This window comes from Mercenaria mercenaria, chromosome 3 (assembly GCF_021730395.1).
Source record: "Mercenaria mercenaria strain notata chromosome 3, MADL_Memer_1, whole genome shotgun sequence".
Lineage (NCBI taxonomy): Eukaryota > Metazoa > Mollusca > Bivalvia > Venerida > Veneridae > Mercenaria > Mercenaria mercenaria.
In genome coordinates, this window is record NC_069363.1 from 83,889,508 (window position 1) to 83,909,194 (window position 19,687).

The following is a 19,687-nucleotide window of genomic DNA, read 5'->3' on the forward strand; positions in this document are numbered from 1 at the left end:
AGTAACTGCCAACTTCCCCATATGAATCAGAGGTGGAGGACGAAAGATTTCAGACACAATGTCTTTTATCAAATAGTCACGGAGAACATACGGCCAGCCCGGGGATTGAACTCACAACCCCGCGATCCGTGCTCTCCCTATTGAGCTAAGCAGATGGGTCGCACCATGATGGAACTTTCAAAGTATGCACCGGGTTTTTAAAAAAAATTAACATGGTTAAAGTGTTGAATACTGTCGATGGATAAATGGACGAAAGGTGATCACAATAGCTCACCCAAAGCACTTTGTGCTCAGGAGAGCTAAAAACTTGGAGGAACTTACAAAGTTTAAAACGTTATGAACAAGTTTGGTGATTATCAATCAAGACATTCATGGCCCCTAAAATCAGTGAAGTAGAACCATTTGAACAAACTTGAGGACAAAATTGATTGCAAAATGTGGTCTCTATCGTGTTCAAAAGCCAAAAATAGCAAATTTTGGCCCTTTAAGAGGCCATAACTCAGGAACCCATGATGGAATCTGGCCAGTTTTCGAAAGGAACCGAGATATCAAGCCCATACAAGTTGAGTGCAAGTTTGATTAAAGTCAAATACAAAATGTGGTCTCTATCGTGTTCACAAGGAAATTGTGGACTGACGGACTACGGGATGAAAGGCGATCAAAAAAGCTCACCCTGTCACTACGCGACAGGTGAGCTAAAAAACAAGTGAATGAAGTATTGCCATGCAATACAAAGTCCCCTACTGGAAGGCACCTAATTTTCTCTAATGCAGTATAACATAATGAACTGATATCTGTCAATGATGTATAAACAATCTTGTACTATATATACAATATGTTATAACAAAACACTTGGATTAATATTTATATATATAAAAACCTACAGATGTTTTAATTATGGCATTTTTTGGCCGTTTATCGTAAAAGGTGTCAAAAGTTATTTATAGCAGGAAGGTCAAATACGTATCAGTTGTTCCAGTTTATAGTAACAACAACAACAAAGGGAAGAAAAAAACGTAAGTCCACAAGAAACTCTTCACCAGGTCAAAATGCTCCTAAAAATTGGATGTAACATGCATGTTATACCACAGAAAACTGGTCTCGATTTTTTCCTACGAACAGTAATAAATAAGTTACAATATAATCTATTTATAGTAAAACAAAGGGACGTAATTCTAGAAACAAGGGTGCCTCACGATAGTGAACATTTGTGGCAAGTTACATCAAAATCCCTCCATGCATGAAGAAATGCTCTGAACAGTCATTCTTGTATTTGACCTTTCGCCTCTGTGACCTTGACCTTAGACCTAGGGACCAGGTTCTTGCGCATGACACTCCGTCTTATGATGATGAACATTTGTGCCAAGTAATATTAAAATCCCTTTAAGGATTGTTGAGTTACAGACTGGACAGGAAAAAAGACCAATTGTGACCTTGACCTTTGAGCCAGGGGTTTGGGATTTGCGCATGACACGTCGTCTCATCATGGGAAACATTTGTGCCAAGTGATATTAAAATCCCTTAATGAATGACAGAGTTATGGACCGGACACGAAACAGACCCTGTTCATGCTATGTAAACATTTGTCTGCAAAGTGTGACCTTGACCTTTGAGCTAGGGGTCTGAAAGTTGTGCATGACACATCGTCTTATTATGAGGTACATTTTTGCCAAGTAATATTAAAATCCCTTCATGGATGGCATAGTTATGGACCGGACAGGAAAAAAGCCCTGTTGACCTTTGACCTCCAACTGTGACCCTGACTTTTAAGCTAGGAGTCCGGGTTTTGCGCAAGACACGTCATCTCATTATGGGGAACATTTGTGTCAAGCAATATTAAAATCCCTTCATGGATGACACAGTTATGGACTGGACACGAAATTACAGACGGACAGAAAAGCGCATTCCTATAGTCCTAGTAGAGGACTAAAAAATTTAAAGGTATCACTTTTTTTCAACCAATTCAAGGGGAAGAACTGCTTTTACTCGACCAAGGGGGATAATACAATGTGAGCTAATTACTTATGATGATTTCAGCTGAAATATTTTCATTTTATTTTTTCAAACATACCAAGACTGGTCAAGAGGGAACATTGTATGTGAGCAAAGATCATGTGCTACACTGAACCACAAGTCATCTAACTTCATTATATAAATTTTACTGCAGTTGTAATATTATGACACCTTCTGTCAGGTTTCAATTAAATACATTCAATGGTTACTGACACAACTTTACACACAAATCTTTCACCTACGTACGAGAGCAACGCCTATGGCTAACATTTCCCACTATTCTATGAACAGACAAGCAACAACAGAACAAAAGTCTTAAACATAACTGGTTTTACAATTTTTTATTGTTTTACTCCACTGTTACAAGTAAAAGGGAGATAATCTAAGCATCAGCAATGGTGACCTCGACCTCAACACCAGGTTCAATACTGATGGATGTGATCTGCTTGACAATCTCACTAGGGCTGTGAAGGTCAATCAGACGCTTATGGATACGCATCTGATACCTGTAAAATGAGAAGAAAACTAACATTTCTGCAATTCTTAAACATGTCTGCAATTCTTAAAGGGACCAACCCACACATTTTAGGTGAAAAATAATTTCTCTCAAAAACCCATTAAAACTAAACGTGAGTACCCTGAAAGTGACTAGTGGTACAAACTTACTGACAAGATTTTTGCAAGACATACTTATAAATAACCAAAATTATTTTGTAGAAGGTAGTAAACTGTTGTAACGCTTTTGACATAATGCAGAAAATTTACGTTCTTCTTGCATTTTTACCAATATCTAACTTTTATTTTCACACACTTTACCATTTAATTCCTTCGCATCTAAACTCAAAACAATGATTTTATTCAATGACAAATTACTGTTTGGGATATATTATTTCTTAAATAATACTTACAAGGAAAGTGCTTGTTTTTTTGTCTATTGTATCAATTGAATACGGTATGTAAGACAAAGGATAGATCCACCCTTAGTTGAAGGTGCGGATGGAAATAGCTGGCTTTTAAAAGTAACTGTTTTACAGCAACTTACCACATAAAGAATTACAAGTATTCTCAAGCCAGATAGTTCCATCTGCACCTTCAACCAGTGAAAGATTCTTATCATCTATCATAGGTTAAACAGTATTACCTGTCCCAGGTTTTGGAACCTTCACCACAAGGTGTTTTCCTGGTTGTAATCCTGAGCACTTTGGTTGGCATACGTACTGGTCCCTTTACTTTAAGGCTCTTTTCCTTGGCTCCCTTAATCAGGTCAGCACATACTGATGTATAAACAAGAGGACCATGATGGTCCTGAATCGCTCACCTCTTCCCACATGACCCAGTTTTGAATATAACGTCGTTTTTTCTATTATTTGACATAGTGACCTAGTTTTCGAGCTCATGTGACCCAGTTTTGAACTTGACCTAGATATTATCAAGATAAAAATTCTGACAAATTTTCAAGAAGATCCATTGAAAAATATGGTCTCTAGAGAGGTCACAAGGTTTTTCTATTATTTGACCTGTTGACCTAGTTTTCGAAGGTACGTGACCCTGTTTTGAATTTTATCTAGATATCATCAAGGTGAAATTCTCACCAAATTTCATGAAGATCTCATGAAAAATATGGCCTCTAGAGAGGTCACAAGGTTTTTCTATTTTTATACCTACTGGCCTAGTTTTTGACCGCACGTGACCCAGTTTCGAACTTGACCTAGATATCATCAAGGTGAACATTCAGATCAATTTTCATGAAGATCCATTGAAAAGTATGGCCTCTAGAGAGGTCAAAAGATTTTAATAATTTTAGACCTACTGACCTAGTTTTTGACCGCAGTTGACCCAGTTTCAAACCTGACCTAGATATCATCAAGATGAACATTCAGACCAACTTTCATACAGATCCCATGTATGGCCTCTAGAGAGGTCACAAGGTTTTTTTTATTTTTTGACCTACTGACCTAGTTTTTTAAGGCACGTGACCCAGTTTCAAACTTGACCTAGATATCATCAAGTTGAACATTCTGACCAATTTTTATGGAGATCCATTCATAAGTATGGCCTCTAGAGAGGTCACAAGGTTTTTCTATTTTTAGACCTACTGACCTAGTTTTTGACCGCACACGACCCTGTTTCGAACTTGACCTAGATATCATCAAGATGAACATTCAGACCAACTTTCATACAGATCCAATGAAAAATATGGCCTTTTGAGAGGTCACAAGGTTTTTCTATTATTTGACCTACTGACCTAGTTTTTGATGGCACGTGACCCACTTTCGAAATTTACCTAGATATCATCAAGATGAACATTCAGACCAACTTTCATACAGATCCCATAAAAAATATGGCCTCTAGAGAGGTCACAAGGTTTTTCTATTATTTGACCTACTGACCTAGTTTTTGATGGCATGTAACCCACTTTCGAACTTGACCTAGATATCATCAAGGTGAACACTCTGACCAATTTTCATGAAGATCTCATGAAATATATGGCCTCTAGAGAGGTCACAAGGTTTTTCTATTTTTAGACCTACTGACCTAGTTTTTGACCGCACGTGACCCAGTTTCAAACTTGACCTAGATATCATCAAGATGAACATTCAGACCAACTTATATACAGATCCCATGAAAAATGTGGCCTTTAGAGAGGTCACAAGGTTTTTCTATTATTTGACCTACTGACCTACTTTTTGATGGCACGTGACCCAGTTTCGAACTTGACCTAGATATCATCAAGATGAACTTTCTGACCAATTTTCATGAAGATCTTATGAAATATATGGCCTCTAGAGAGGTCACTAGGTTTTTCTATTTTTAGATCTACTGACCTAGTTTTTGATGGCACGTGACCCAGTTTCGAACTTAACCTAGATATCATCAAGGTGAACATTCTGACCAATTTTCATGAAGATCTTGTGAAATATATGGCCTCTAGAGAGGTCACAAGGTTTTTCTATTTTTAGACCTACTGACCTAGTTTTTGAAGGCAAGTTACCCAGTTTCGAACTTGACCTAAATATCATCAAGATGAACATTCTGACCAACTTTCATAAAGATCCCATGAAAAATGTGACCTCTAGAGTGGTCACAAGCAAAAGTTTACGGACGGACGCACGCACGGACGCACGCACGGACGACGGACGACGGACACCGCGCGATCACAAAAGCTCACCTTGTCACTTTGTGACAGGTGAGCTAAAAAAAGAAAAAGGTTTATTCTGCAACTGTTACAGATTAAATACTTAGTACTAATGTCAATCATGTCATGTTAGTAATTGATTGGAGACTGTTAGTTTGGCCAAATTTTTTCTAGAAACATTAAATAAGAGGGCCATGCAATATTCTTTCATGTTCTGTAGCAATTTCAAACCTCTTAAGACTTTACCTTTTTCGAGACTCTTGACATTTCTGCTGGTGAGTGTGATCCTAATTCTGTGAATTGGGGCCTCGTCAGTGGGTGCTTTTGAATCTTTGTAAGACTGAAAAAACAAGAAGAAAACAAAAGTTTCAATATGAAACAGTATCACAGTCTACCACAGCTTAATGACCACACAGTGCTTTTTTCATATCTTGGGGACAGGTCCATTCAGAGAAGAAAATCTTGTCATAACAACATAGGGAGAATACCGTATTAAAATGTAGCATTTTTCATAAATAAATTTCACTCCCAGAAGAAAATAATTTAAAAGCCAGATATTTTCTTCACATTTTGGAGGTGTTATTACATTTTCGACCTCCAAGTCAGAGCTTCATAGCACATAGTTATTTTTGTATTTCTGTATCAAAATTTTGATGAATTTAATTGATTTAAAAATTTAAAAATTTGTAACAAAATTCATAAAATCATAGAATAGAAGGTTTTAACAGCCATTTTTTTTGTGCCATTTTGGGAAAGCGTCCGCGTCCGGACGATTTGGGAAAAATAGCGTCGTTTTCATCCTAATTGGGAATTTTGTGTAACATACAAAATTACAATAACCCCTTTCCTGGATCTAATTGAGCTACACTAGAGCTAGTGTTCTGATCATCATCACATGATACAGTGGCCTGACTCTGAGATAACGATGGTTGTTCTAAAGGCACACACTCTGGCACAAATTCAACCGGAGTTACACTTGTACGAGTTCTCCTGACTCTGACATGAAAACGACGATGTCGACGATTCAACGGACGTTTCCTCAGTCAGAACAGGCTGTGAAGATGCCCGTGAGAATCCGAACTCCACAAGGCTTAGGCAGCCAGCAAGCTTGGATTTTGTCAGCCTTTTAGCATAATATTTGCTGTTGTGACTCATTGTTCGCACAGTTTGTCACTGGTTCTACAGAAAAAGATCGTGGAAACCGGTTACTGGAAACAATGCATGGTGCGATTGATTAAATTCGCGCTTGTGATTACAGAGAACATGTTCTGAATTTTAAGAGTATTTGCCCTTTGGTCAAAATTAGCGAACACTGGATTAAAATTCAGAACATATTTTCTATAATCGGCGAATTTCACGATGTCAGGACAGCAGCCGTTTCGAAAATGTTAGTAGGTCATTTTTGGGAATAATTTGGTCTGAAATTGGGAAAAATGGTCATTATTATCAATTGGGAAAGGGTCCGTTTTACGGACCCTATTAAAGAAGGAAAAAAATCGCTGGTTTAAATTCACAAAAATTTCCATAAATAATTCTTTACCGCTACATTAATTTTGTTTTCAAAATGGAGAGAACCTCCGTCATGCGACAACTGCAAAGGTGCAAAATATTGCAGACAGTGGTATCCGTTTGAAACTTTTGGGTATAACTTGTTTTCAAATGGTGTTGCATGGTTCATTATACACCAAATAAAAAGAAAAATGGATTTAAGATAATATATTAAATTTAAAGGCGAGTCTGTGGCATCTGATTTGATGAAATTATAGCGTGACAGGCTTTTGGAAGTGACCGTGCATGATTTCTGGTAAGGTTTCAATACAGGGTTTGTTTCAGCTAAGAGATCCACAACAGCATATAACATCTCTGAAGCTGAATTATTTTAGCTATATTTCATGCTGCACTTTGGAAGCCAAATTATGTAATTTAAACAGTTTTGATATTCAAACTGTAAGTCTACAGATTAGAAAATATTACCACTTTCTTAGGCCTAATTATGGGTCCTTTAAGTGGGACACAGACTAGTCCAACTAATTTGATGTGATCCTAGGAAATACTGTGATAATTTTTTTCATATGGACAATATCCCCACTCGCGTCAAACATTCGAAAGACCAAAATAACTGGAAGCAATTTCCATTGAAATTTTGATCGCTGCCCACGCTTTACATGCTATAGGTTTAAATGCCGATTATTTCACGAATTGGCGATAAATTTGAATAAAACTTACATGTATCAAAAGGGGATTCAATTCCTCATTGATTTATGTAAAAAATCTCAAATAATATCCAAAATTACAAATTTTCTGGTGATTTAAACCTATGTATGTACTGTACACAATTGACGTTGACCGTGTATACATGCAAGCGATAAAACCAATGACTTTACATGACTGTGTACTGTGATTCATCCTCCATTATTATTGTCCTTTAAAGTTTTGACGTTTAGATTGCCAGTCACAAATATAAAACAATCTGAACGTCAAATTATTTTGACTACGACACAGACAAACCCTCTCTCCCCACCCCCTCTTCAAACCCCTTGTTGCTAGTGGACAAAATCGCAACCCCAACAGATTTTCAATTATATCCGCAATCTCACTTCATCCTGTTTAAAAATTGTAAATTGTAGTTGTCTCAAAAATTGTACTTTATATACGAGTTTTTATTCAGCAAAATCAAAGGAAGAGTAATAGAAAATATTTAAGGTGGGATTTTGCCCAGGGATGAAAGAGGCGGTTCCTCCTTCCACACCCTCCCCTCGATGCTCACGCTACGCCACTGCCCCTGCTCACGTAAAAATCCATTTATTTTTTTATTTACAAAGACAGTTGTAATTTCTGAAACTAATCTGAGCTCAGTATCTGTAATACGCGGAAAGTCCGAGCGGGGCCAAAGGCCCCGCGAGGGCTTGGAGCGCTTTTAGATAACATGTATGACATATGTGAAATATATGAAACAATAATGAAAACAAATGAGAAAAATATTTCCAATACCATGCAAATTGAATTTCGTCTCCAGCTATCATGGGGGCCGCCATTTTGAATTCTTGATTATTTAGGCGCTTATTGGTCAGTTAGACGCAATCGCTCATTGAGTAAGACCGGAAATGTTGACTTTTGGAAAATTTAATTACGACAATATTTACGACAAACTAAGTGTGCGTACATTTAACTTTATGGACAACTTTATCAATCTGTTGCCAGTCTGATTTTATATGGTGAAATTTGACTTGAAAAATGAGCGAACTACGACGTGAACGCTAAAAAAAAATTTGCCGCTGTATGACGTCATCGGCGTCAGTGAAAACATTTCTGCGGTCCACTATTTATACGACATAACAGACTTGAAGGGTACTGCATTATTTTGAGTATTGAAAAGTCCTACATTCACCTGAATACTTATCTGCATTTTTTTCACTGACAAAAAGTTGGGAAAATGCAGATCATACAAAATGTCTAAGCAGTACCAAAATGCAAAATGTTTTATTCTTGATATGCTATTATAAGTGCCATAAGAGAATGGCAGTGGTATGGGGCAATGACAGTTATTTAAGACCTTTAATATCAACAATAAAGAATTCAATGTCTACATATCTTGTTGTTATCAAGAAAGGAGCCTTATTTTATTCCACTGATTTTCTGATAGCATTTTTTTTTAATTAATGAAAGTAATACAAATAAAATAATCACTTATTCTGAAAAAAATATACTTGTGAGTTAACCCTATTGTATTTCAATTATTTCGCAAAATTACATATGCATGAAAGTTATTTTAATTGGAAATTTACTGAATCACAGACTGCACGTTCGGATTTTCTATTTGTATGCAGTTGGTGAAAAAGCATTTGTATGATAATAAGAGGGCTCTTAAAGTTTACTAGTTAAAAAATGAAAAATAAAACGCAAGCAGTAAGCAACTCAGACCTGTAAGCAGTGTTCGAAATTCACGGTAGTCCGACAGCCCGTGGCTACCAAATTTCAGCTCGGGCTACCGATTTTCCACAGGTACAAGCCCGACTGGGCTACCGAATTTTCCTCATTTGTTTAAAAAAAAACATGCTAATTAAACGAGTACTGCATCGTGATTTTCCAGACTGAGAAACGCTTATGGAATTATTGGTTTTTGCACTGTTACGTGTTGACAATCAAACACAGTGTCAAAGACGTAACCGCAGCTCTAATTGGCTGAATACAATCACCTCTAGTGTAACGGATAATTTGATTAGCTTTCACACTTCTCGCGAAAATCTCACAAGTACCTGCAGTAGGTGGAGCTTAAATTATGCTATCAGCGTGTGTGTAATGTGTATTCAGCACTCGGTATTACATCTTACAAATTGTCAACAGTCCGAGTTGCAGTAATTGGCGAGTGCGGATCCTAAAAAATCGGGCATAACAGTTTAGGTTTCGTTTTGGCAAGGAGTGTCATGTCCGATGCTTTTGGACTCTGACGATGCTGATCTGGACTGGAGTATTTCGAGTTAAAAACTTTCAAAAACATGGCAAACATGTACTGTATGTCTTTTTTATTACTTCAAACATGCATAGAGATGTCTGTAAAACAAAATCTTATATGGTGCAAAAATTATGTATTTTAAGGTGTTAAAGTTCGGGCTAGTGAAATTGGTGTCGGGCTTGGAAAATTTTTAATCTGGTAACCCGAACGGGCTATTGGATTCAAATATGAATTTCGTACACTGTGTAAGCCACACAGAGATAATTTATTATATCGAAAAGAAAAGTATTTAAGGAACAAATACTTTACTTTTTATAACATTACGTCTGTGTGACTTACAGGTTTGAGTTGGTGTTCTTACAGCTTGCACTTTAATTTTCATCTTTAATTAATAAATATACGATCACAAATTTGATAAATGATAAATAGGAACCTGTACGTCCTAACTGGATCAAATTTTTGTTTTTCTCGGGACTGATGAATTACAATACAGCGATTTTTTCTCTATATCAACAGGTCCCATAATAGGTCACATTCCCTATTGCCAAATATGGCATTTAATCAAAATTTCAGCAGTTAAAATTCCCAATTTTGAGGGGAAAAAAACATAAATTTTATGTCAATCCTTGAGTCACAGTTATATGTATAAAATACGTTTTAAATGAGAGAAAATGGAAGCTGACAAAATGTGTATTTACAATACGATATATTTTCCACAATTTGGAGAATTTGATTTTGAGAGTCATTTATTCCCAATTTCCAGAATGTCTATTCTATCTGAACTATTTTTCCCCATTAGAATGGTACCAGACCCATTCCCGAAATCATACATGTGATCTCCCGCGCGGGAGGGTCAAAATCCCGATTTTTTCACCTTGCCTCCCGTCTCCCGACCAGAACCTTATTTCTCCCACTTTTCAAAAAAAAAATAAAAAATCGGTATTACGACTGGGTTGATAATTACCGAGGAGTGCCAAACATGTTTACACAGTAAATCAAAGTGTCACCGACTGTTTTGTATTATACATGTTTGACACACATGTAGCTGGAGGAAAGAGTTGTTTTTCACAGGTGAATTATTATAGTTGTTTGTTTAGATAAGGGATTAGACAAGCAGGGCCTTTTCCACCTGGCTCACGGGGCCGAATATCTGCCCATTCTCAATGCCAATTAAGCTCCATTTTTTACTAATTTGAAGCAAAAAACTCCCAGTCATAAGAAATAAATTCATAACTGAAATGAATTTTGATTATTCAAAGAAAAATTTTGCTCGGAAATAAAATCACATAAACCAACCCATTACTATTTTTAGAACAGGATTGTTATTTCCCCTTATGGAGTTACGCCATTTTCTTCCAATGTTTTTACCAAATTAATTTGCTACTAAATCGGACATATTTCATTGAAAATTGGATGAAAACACACACTCATTTATTTGATAACATCAATATACATTATTTTGGTAAGGGTAAATACATGTTGATGCATTTCTGATTTCTATTTTTCGTGTCAAAATCATCAGTATTTTTATATGGAAGTGGGTGGGGTAAGGAATTTACATAATTTATGAGTTGTGTTCAGACCAATTTAGAGCTTCGTTTTTTTTTAAGTCCTCGAGTAGAATAATGTTAATGCATTTTCACCTTCATTTCAGACCTAAATTGATACTTTGTTTCTACAAATTTAATCTGTTATGAAAGTTTAAATTAAAGTTAGAACAAGAGGGAGCTTCAGTAAGATAGCATGCTCGACTTTTCTCAGTGATTGACTCTGAATTTAAGCTTTGCCAGCAAAAGGGGCAATTAAAGCTTTGCCAGTAAAAGGTGCATAATAGTCTAGGGCTGGGTACCGCCTTGAAAAAAATACCGCGGTATACCACGGCTTTTTCCTAATTACCGCGGTATATACCACGGTATACCACCATATTTATCGTAAGACTTACAGCTATGGTAGTGGTCATAAAATTATTGAAAAACCCTCAGAAATACTTCATTTATTATGAGCAACAACGAAGACTAGTTACTTGACTAGAATTAAAGAAAAAAAAGTACACTGGAATATTAACTTGACTAATGACTAGTTAGATTAATGACCCTTATTATATTTTACCAGCGTGTATTCGTCGGAAGACGCCGTATTGTCTCTAGGGAAGCACTGGGTCACATATATATAGGTCGCGCTTGTTTGAAGTTCGATTCGTGCACCCGTTTGATAAACCAGTAACGTTTATGAAGGCTTCATCAGATCGTTTTCAAACAAAAAATAATAAATTTCGACTGAACATTTTCCATACTATTTATTTCTTTTTTAATACGTGCAAATACATACTGGGATATTTTAAACTATCATCATTTAAACAAAAAGTTGGGACTCGCTGAATTTAGGCCTAAAAAATGTTGTGGTTCGGGTCACCCGACCCTACCTAGCAAAAGGCTCCGACCTTGCTGTATTTTTCGACGCCAGACATCGCGAAATTCGTCGGTCCGACGGACAAGACCGGAAGATTTTGGCGCGGACCGCCGTTTTACGAGTCGAGGCTGGTCCGACCGTCCGTCATACTCGGCCGATCGGGCGAGTGGTTTTTACGTCGTAACTTACCAAATTCAGAAATTACATCCAGAAAAATGACCTGGATTTCGTGGAATTTACCCGCGAATCGTAAAGATATCAATACGGTCATGCCGGTAATTTTCCATTCCACGAGCACGTGCGACCTATCGTATTAGAGAGTTTGAGATTTCAAACTTCGCCATCCCCTTCAACGTCTCTCATATATATTTTGGGTAAAACGTCACCGATATGCGTGTATTTCATTTATATCACACGTTGCTACTAAAGTTTTCCATGTAATATCACGTAAGCCTAAGACTTCTCTTTATTACTATGCGAAATAAAAAGCTTAGTTTCAGGATTTCTGCTTATTAAGTTATTTGATTATCCATATATATAATTAGACTAAATTTGATGCGAAACACTATCAATAGGTATAAGAATAATGAAGTTTTGTATGGCTAATGATTTTAACTAAATACATTGAATTGAACCTGGAAGTATGAAGTTATCAACTGATTTTGAGAAACTTTGAGATTTTGTTCAAACTTTAACTTCTACGGCATATTTGTGTCCCCAGGCGGTATCGATTATACCAGATAGGCCTTTTTGTCGTATAAAGTGAAGTTTTGAATGTCCGAAGGTGTGATATCACGAAAGTCGAAACTTCATTGTTTTTACATCTACTCTGTCCACATACTCGGCATCAAAGACTGAAATCTGGATGGAGGCACATGGCATGACAGTCATTTTACTTGAAAAATAAATAATTACGCGCGATTATCATTTGGTGGAACATTTCATTTTCACATCCAAATATAATCAATCTGTTTCTGTCGGACACTTAATACGACAATTGCGTTTTAATCATAAACATAAAATGGTACTAGTAAGACGGAAATTCTTCTGAAGTATCGGACAATTTCAGATCTATGATATCATGATGCGAGAAGTTTCCTGTTAGCCGTATGGGATAACTCCATTCTTTAAATGCACGGAACCAGAGCCTGGCAGAGGGACATTGTAGGTTAATATCCCCTTTGTTTCTTACATTTTACAAAGAAAGTCGGTCTTGAAACTCGGTGTGACTCTACCCTACCCTACCCCCCCCCCCCCTTAAATTGGGTGACCCCCTCTTTAATGTTGGTGTCCCTCTAACCAAAATTCCTGGATCCACAGATGCTTTACTTATACAAGAGGACCATGATGGTCCTGAATCGCTCACCTCTTCCCACATGACCAAGTTTTGAGTATGACGTCGTTTTTTCTATTATTTGACATAGTGACCTAGTTTTTGAGCTCATGTGACCCAGTTTTGAACTTGACCTAGATATTATCAAGATAAAAATTCTGACCAATTTTCATGAAGATCCATTGAAAAATATGGTCTCTAGAGAGGTCACAAGGTTTTTCTATTATTTGACCTATTGACCTAATTTTCGAAGGTACGTGACCCTCTTTTGAACTTTACCTAGATATCATCAAGGTGAACATTCTCACTAATTTTCATGAAGATCTCATGAAAAATATGGCCTCTAGAGAGGTCACAAGGTTTTTCTATTTTTATACCTACTGGCCTAGTTTTTGACCGCACGTGACCCAGTTTCGAAACTGACCTAGATATCATCAAGGTGAACATTCAGATCAATTTTCATGAAGAGCCATTGAAAAATATGGCCTCTAGAGAGGTCAAAAGATTTTAATAATTTTAGACCTACTGACCTAGTTTCTGATCGCAGCTGACCCAGTTTCAAATTTAACCTAGATATCATCAAGATGAACATTCAGACCAACTTTCATACAGATCCCATGAAAAGTATGGCCTCTAGAGAGGTCGCAAGGTTTTTTTATTATTTGACCTACTGACCTAGTTTTTGACAGCACATGACCCAGTTTCAAACTTGACCTAGATATCACCAAGGTGAACATTCTGACCAATTTTTATGGAGATCCATTCACAAGTATGGCCTCTAGAGTGTTCACAAGGTTTTTCTATTTTTAGACCTCTGACCTAGTTTTTGACCGCACATGACCCTGTTTTGAACTTGACCTAGATATCATCAAGATGAACATTCAGACCAATTTTCATACAGATCCCATGAAAAATATGGTCTTTAGAGAGGTCACAAGGTTTTTCTATTATTTGACCTACTGACCTAGTTTTTGATGGCACGTGACCCACTTTTGAACTTGACCTAGATATCATCAAGATGAACATTCAGACCAACTTTCATACAGATCCCATGAAAAATATGGCCTCTAGAGAGGTCACAAGGTTTTTCTATTATTTGACCTACTGACCTAGTTTTTGTAGGCATGTGACCCACTTTCAAACTTGACCTAGATATCGTCAAGAAGAACATTCTGACCAATTTTCATGAAGATCTCATGAAATATATGGCCTCTAGTGATGTCACAGGGTTTTTCTATTTTTAGACCTACTGACCTAGTTTTTGACCGCACGTGACCCAGTTTCGATCTTGACCTAGATATCATCAAGATGAACATTCAGACCAACTTTCATACAGATCTCATGAAAAATATGGCCTTTAGAGAGGTCACAAGGTTTTTCTATTATTTGACCTACTGACCTAGTTTTTAACAACATGTGACCCAGTTTCGAACTTGACCTAGATATCATCAAGGTGAACGTTCTGACAAATTTTCATGAAGATCTTGTGAAATATATGGCCTCTAGAGAGGTCACAAGGTTTTTCTATTTTTAGACCTACTAACCTAGTTTTTGACGGCACGTGACCCAGTTTCGAACTTGACCTAGATATCATCAAGGTGAACATTCTGACCAATTTTCATGAAGATCTTGTGAAATATATGGCCTCTAAAGAGGTCACAAGGTTTTTCTATTTTTAGACCTACTGACCTAGTTTTTGACGGCACGTGACCCAGTTTCGAACTTGACCTAGATATCACCAAGGTGAACATTCTGACCAATTTTCATGAAAATCTTGTGAAATATATGGCCTCTAGAGAGGTCACAAGGTTTTTCTATTTTTAGACCTACTGACCTAGTTTTTGACGGCACGTGACCCAGTTTCGAACTTGACCTAGATATCATCAAGATGAACATTCTGACCAACTTTAATAAAGATCCCATGAAAAATGTGACCTCTAGAGTGGTCACAAGCAAAAGTTTACGGACGGACGCACGCACGCACGGATGGACGACGGACACCGCGCGATCACAAAAGCTCACCTTGTCACTTTGTGACAGGTGAGCTAAAAATAGTATATTAAAATCATATTGTGCTGTCTGAGAGTTTGGCATTATACAGAGTCATACAGAGTGTCATTATCACGTTGATATGATCATTATAGGTTATTAACTTTCTATGTGGATATATGCACGAGTTCTGCAGCGGTAATATTGCGCGGCTTTAGGAGCGCAATATTGTCTGCGAAAGAACGAGTGCATATATCCACATACAAAGTTGATAACCTTTTTATTACATATCCACTATCAAATGATTAATTTATATTTAAATTATCGTTCTGTCTAGAAAGACAGGAAAAAATACGGAAAAAAATTCTCCGAAAACGCAATTAACAAATCAAACTGACGCGCATTAATATTTTCCGCCAAAATGACGTCAACTTGTTGTCGCAACGTGCGCGTGGACGCCATGGACATCACGCGATTCTTTCCATTACAACGTTAAGAAACCATTCCACGTCCTATATTAGTCCAACTCATGACGTAATTATAACTTTCATTTCATTTCAGTCTGATAAATTACTACATGCTAGTATCTAATAGGTCAGATTAATCTAAGTGTAAAAGTAAACAAAACGTTGCATAAATTACAAATTAAACAAACACACAATAGCAACTAAAAATCTAAAGAAACGAGATCCGCAATGGACGCACCGTCAGGGGAGGTTACTAGAGTCACGGATTGGGACTAGTCCGATATGAAAGCGTTCAACGTCATGATGTGGAAAAATATTGCACGATCGCGATCCATTGAAACCCAATGGAAAATAATTTTAGGTATGTAATAATCATTTTTATTTCCTCTCATGTATGATTTACAATCGTGCATTGTATACTGACTATACTGACATAATTTTATATAAAACCTAAATGTTTGGAGCAACACTAACGATTTTTTACATTGTTCACATTGTTTTATCGTCTGATTTCTTTTAATTTTTTTTTTTTTTTTTTTTTTTTTTTTTTTTTTTTTTTTTTTTTGGTAATATCCATGATTATATTAATTGAAATGTTTTTTATTTAATTTTCATTTTTTCATTTCTAAAGCCGCTTGTAAAATTCATGCCCTTTCAGACAATTGGTATCAAAATGCACGAAAAAAAAACCGATCATAATTACGGACAAATTGAATGGGCGGATTAAAAGAAGTAAGGTTCATTCTAATGTTTGAAATCTCAAGGAATTTTAATCGTACTTCAACTTTATACGTTAACTTCACATGAGACGTTGAAGGGGAAGGCGAAGGTTGAAATCTCAAACTCTTTAATATCTCATTTACATCGCCGTTACTTTTGTTTTAAATATCGACACGTACACAAAAACGCGCGTAGTGCATTCATTCTTTAATACAATCGCTTCAAATTTTCATCAACGCTTGAGAAGTAATACAGTTTGAATTCTATAACAATTTTAATAAGATATCGACAGAAATGTAGGCAAAATTCTATAAAAACCATCGAATTTTCATATAATTATTTGTAAAATTTCAAACAGCGCGATCTTAATTATTTCTTTATTTCTAAAAGTAAATAAATAATACATACTATGGTCATACAATTCAGACTTTTGACCAGAAAGTGCAAAAAAAAAAAAACAGAATAAAAAAATCTTAAATACTGAAAAAGCGGCAGCAATTTAAATACATGGAGTAAAACGATCTTTGGCTAGCAGATTTCCGTAAGAATAGGTTACATGACCTTGTGGACGTAGATAGAAATGTGGTTTTAAAATAAAGCAGTATGATGTCTTGGTTTTTAATAAGAATTAAATGAATCTTTGTACACTTATTTTTGACACGACACTATGTAAGATATTCTTCTCACAATAATGTAAATTCCTCGAGGGCAAAATAGTCACAGAGGTTGGATATCTACTATTATCTTTTGACACATTTACCTGTCAGTTAATACCGGATATTGCACATTCTCTTTAAAAAAAATTAAAGAAGGAACTTTTTTTATTGATTTCTTCTCAGCAATTTTAAGAACTGAGGCGGTACGATCAGACAGTGATGTGTCACATGGCGCGAAAACATGACGTAATGTCATGACAATCTCGGGCAACTATACCGCTTTGATCTCCACTTCAGATGCAATGATTCCGACACACTTCTTTTGGCTCTTTGAGGGGGTTTTAATTGATGATGAGAAAACAAGGCCAATTACTTAGTTTATCAACAGAATAATTACCGATAATTGTTAATGTTTTTTTTTTCGGAGCCTTTTGCTAGGTAGGGTCGGGTGACCCGAACCACAACATTTTTTTAGGCCTAAATTCGGCGAGTTCAGACTTCTTGTTTAAATGATGATAGTTTAAAATATCCCAGTATGTATTTGCACGTATTAAAAAAGAAATAAATAGTATGGAAAATGTTCAGTCGAAATTTATTATTTTTTGTTTGAAAACGATCTGATGAAGCCTTCATAAACGTTACTGGTTTATCAAACGGGTGCACGAATCGAACTTCAAACAAGCGCGACCTATATATATGTGACCCAGTGCTTCCCTAAAATACCGGTATTCCCCGATGGTACCGCGGTATCGTACCACGGGAAGATGGTACCACGGTTACCGGTATACCGGTAATACCGCGCACCTCTATAATAGTCAATAGCTTTGAATGTAACAGAGATATTATTATAAAACTTTAACAAAAAAAAAAAACGAAGTTAAAAAGTGGCATAACTCTATCAAAATTCAAATCAAGAGTTATGAGGATTGTTTCTTCTGGTATAGACTTATATACATTATTGTGTGGCCAAAAATGTTGGATTTTGCCTCTAAGTTATGTGTCCGCGTGCTTAATTTATGTCGATAAAAAACCTCCAGTTTTGAGACCCCAACTCCAGCTGAAAAATGGCAAACCTCTAGTTTTGGGATTCTGAACTTATCACATGTATGCCGAAATAGTGGAAAAAAAATCGCCGAAATAATAAACTTAATATTTTCTTTAGTATTTTAGACATGGCATGTGCTCATTAATTGTTGAATTTGAGTAAATAAATGACAATGACTACCAGAAATTTTATATTCAAGAGTGAGAAGTAATTATAAGTAAGATATTTAAAAAAAACCATAATGACGGCATCTTTATGACAACTAATCATATCTTTTTACCAGCGATTATCTTGTACACTGGTAATACAGTTCATAATAGTATATATATATTGATAACCGGACATTTCCACTCCGGGTCTAGAGGTCCGGTAATCGGACCCCTCGCCACTTCCTTTATGCAAAGTTTAAACATAAACTTTACAAGTTTATGTGTATTAACAGAACTGCACATTAGGTTTAAAATAGCACACACTGTATTCAAGTACAGATAAATACAGTATAAATGTGTAATGGGACTAATGGCTGCTTTTTAACAATTAACTGTAACTACATAACTTATCATCACTAAACTTAATTTATATATTCAGTAAATTTAAGAACATTTGATGAGGCTTTTATACATTCAAAGTTAATACCGATAAAACATTTTCAAGTGAAAGATGGCCATTGGATATCTTTAAGTATTTCGATTTCGTTGAAAGCTTGAAGTGAATTGCCTTCTGGAAAAACACACTGGTAGCTAGTCGAACTAATCCGACGTATACAGTTTGTTTTATATTGTGACGGTCAAACTGCGGTGGCTGCAAAAGTCAGAAATTAAAAAGCAGCCACTCAGCAACAATAAGCTCGTCTAACTGGTAGCATGAGGGGTGTTGCACATTTCATTATCTTCCATGAACGACTACATCAAACTGAGTCTGCTGTCACTGTGGTTGCACGTCATAGTCCAGACTCATTCTAATTATTTTACTATTTTATCCAGCAAATATATAACACCGTTTTTCATTGCATCTTCACTGTAAAGACTTTATTAAGCTTAATTTAACTTGTAACGGGCTTTCCGCGTCATAGGTAGCACCTAATTTCATATTAAATTTATTTGTACTGTAGTTTAATTTTAAAGTGTCGTCCCTTTTGTGCTTTCCTTAAGCTTTAAAATAGAAAACATACAGATTATACTTATAGAATCTTTTAAAGTTGTACACACGTGGTTCGAGTTCCGCTGCATATTTCATTCGACATCCTTGACATACTGTGATTTCCTGGCATTTTACAAACAGGTAAATACTTACGCGTAAATATGACTTACCATTGTTATTACCTGGCCGACTTAATCAAAGACAAAAACCAAAATCTTTGAACAGAGGTGAGCCAGCGACTTTCCTTGTGCGGGATGGCGGCGTGAAAGGACGGTGATCGTGAAATTCCGATATTCGTTGAATTCACTACAGGCTGACAGCACTAA

The 19,687-nt window shown here is 36.2% G+C and overlaps 1 protein-coding gene across 1 annotated transcript; it reads right to left on the reverse strand.

Moving 5' to 3' along the window:
- Positions 1-2,339: 2,339 nt before the first annotated feature.
- Positions 2,340-19,687, reverse strand: LOC123524221 (40S ribosomal protein S20). Its single transcript, XM_045302272.2, has 4 exons — positions 19,532-19,687; positions 5,396-5,489; positions 3,155-3,287; positions 2,340-2,519 (listed from the first exon to the last, which is right to left on the reverse strand). The coding sequence occupies exons 1-4, from the start codon at positions 19,532-19,534 to the stop codon at positions 2,396-2,398; spliced, it is 354 nt and encodes a 117-aa protein (XP_045158207.1). The 5' UTR covers positions 19,535-19,687; the 3' UTR covers positions 2,340-2,395.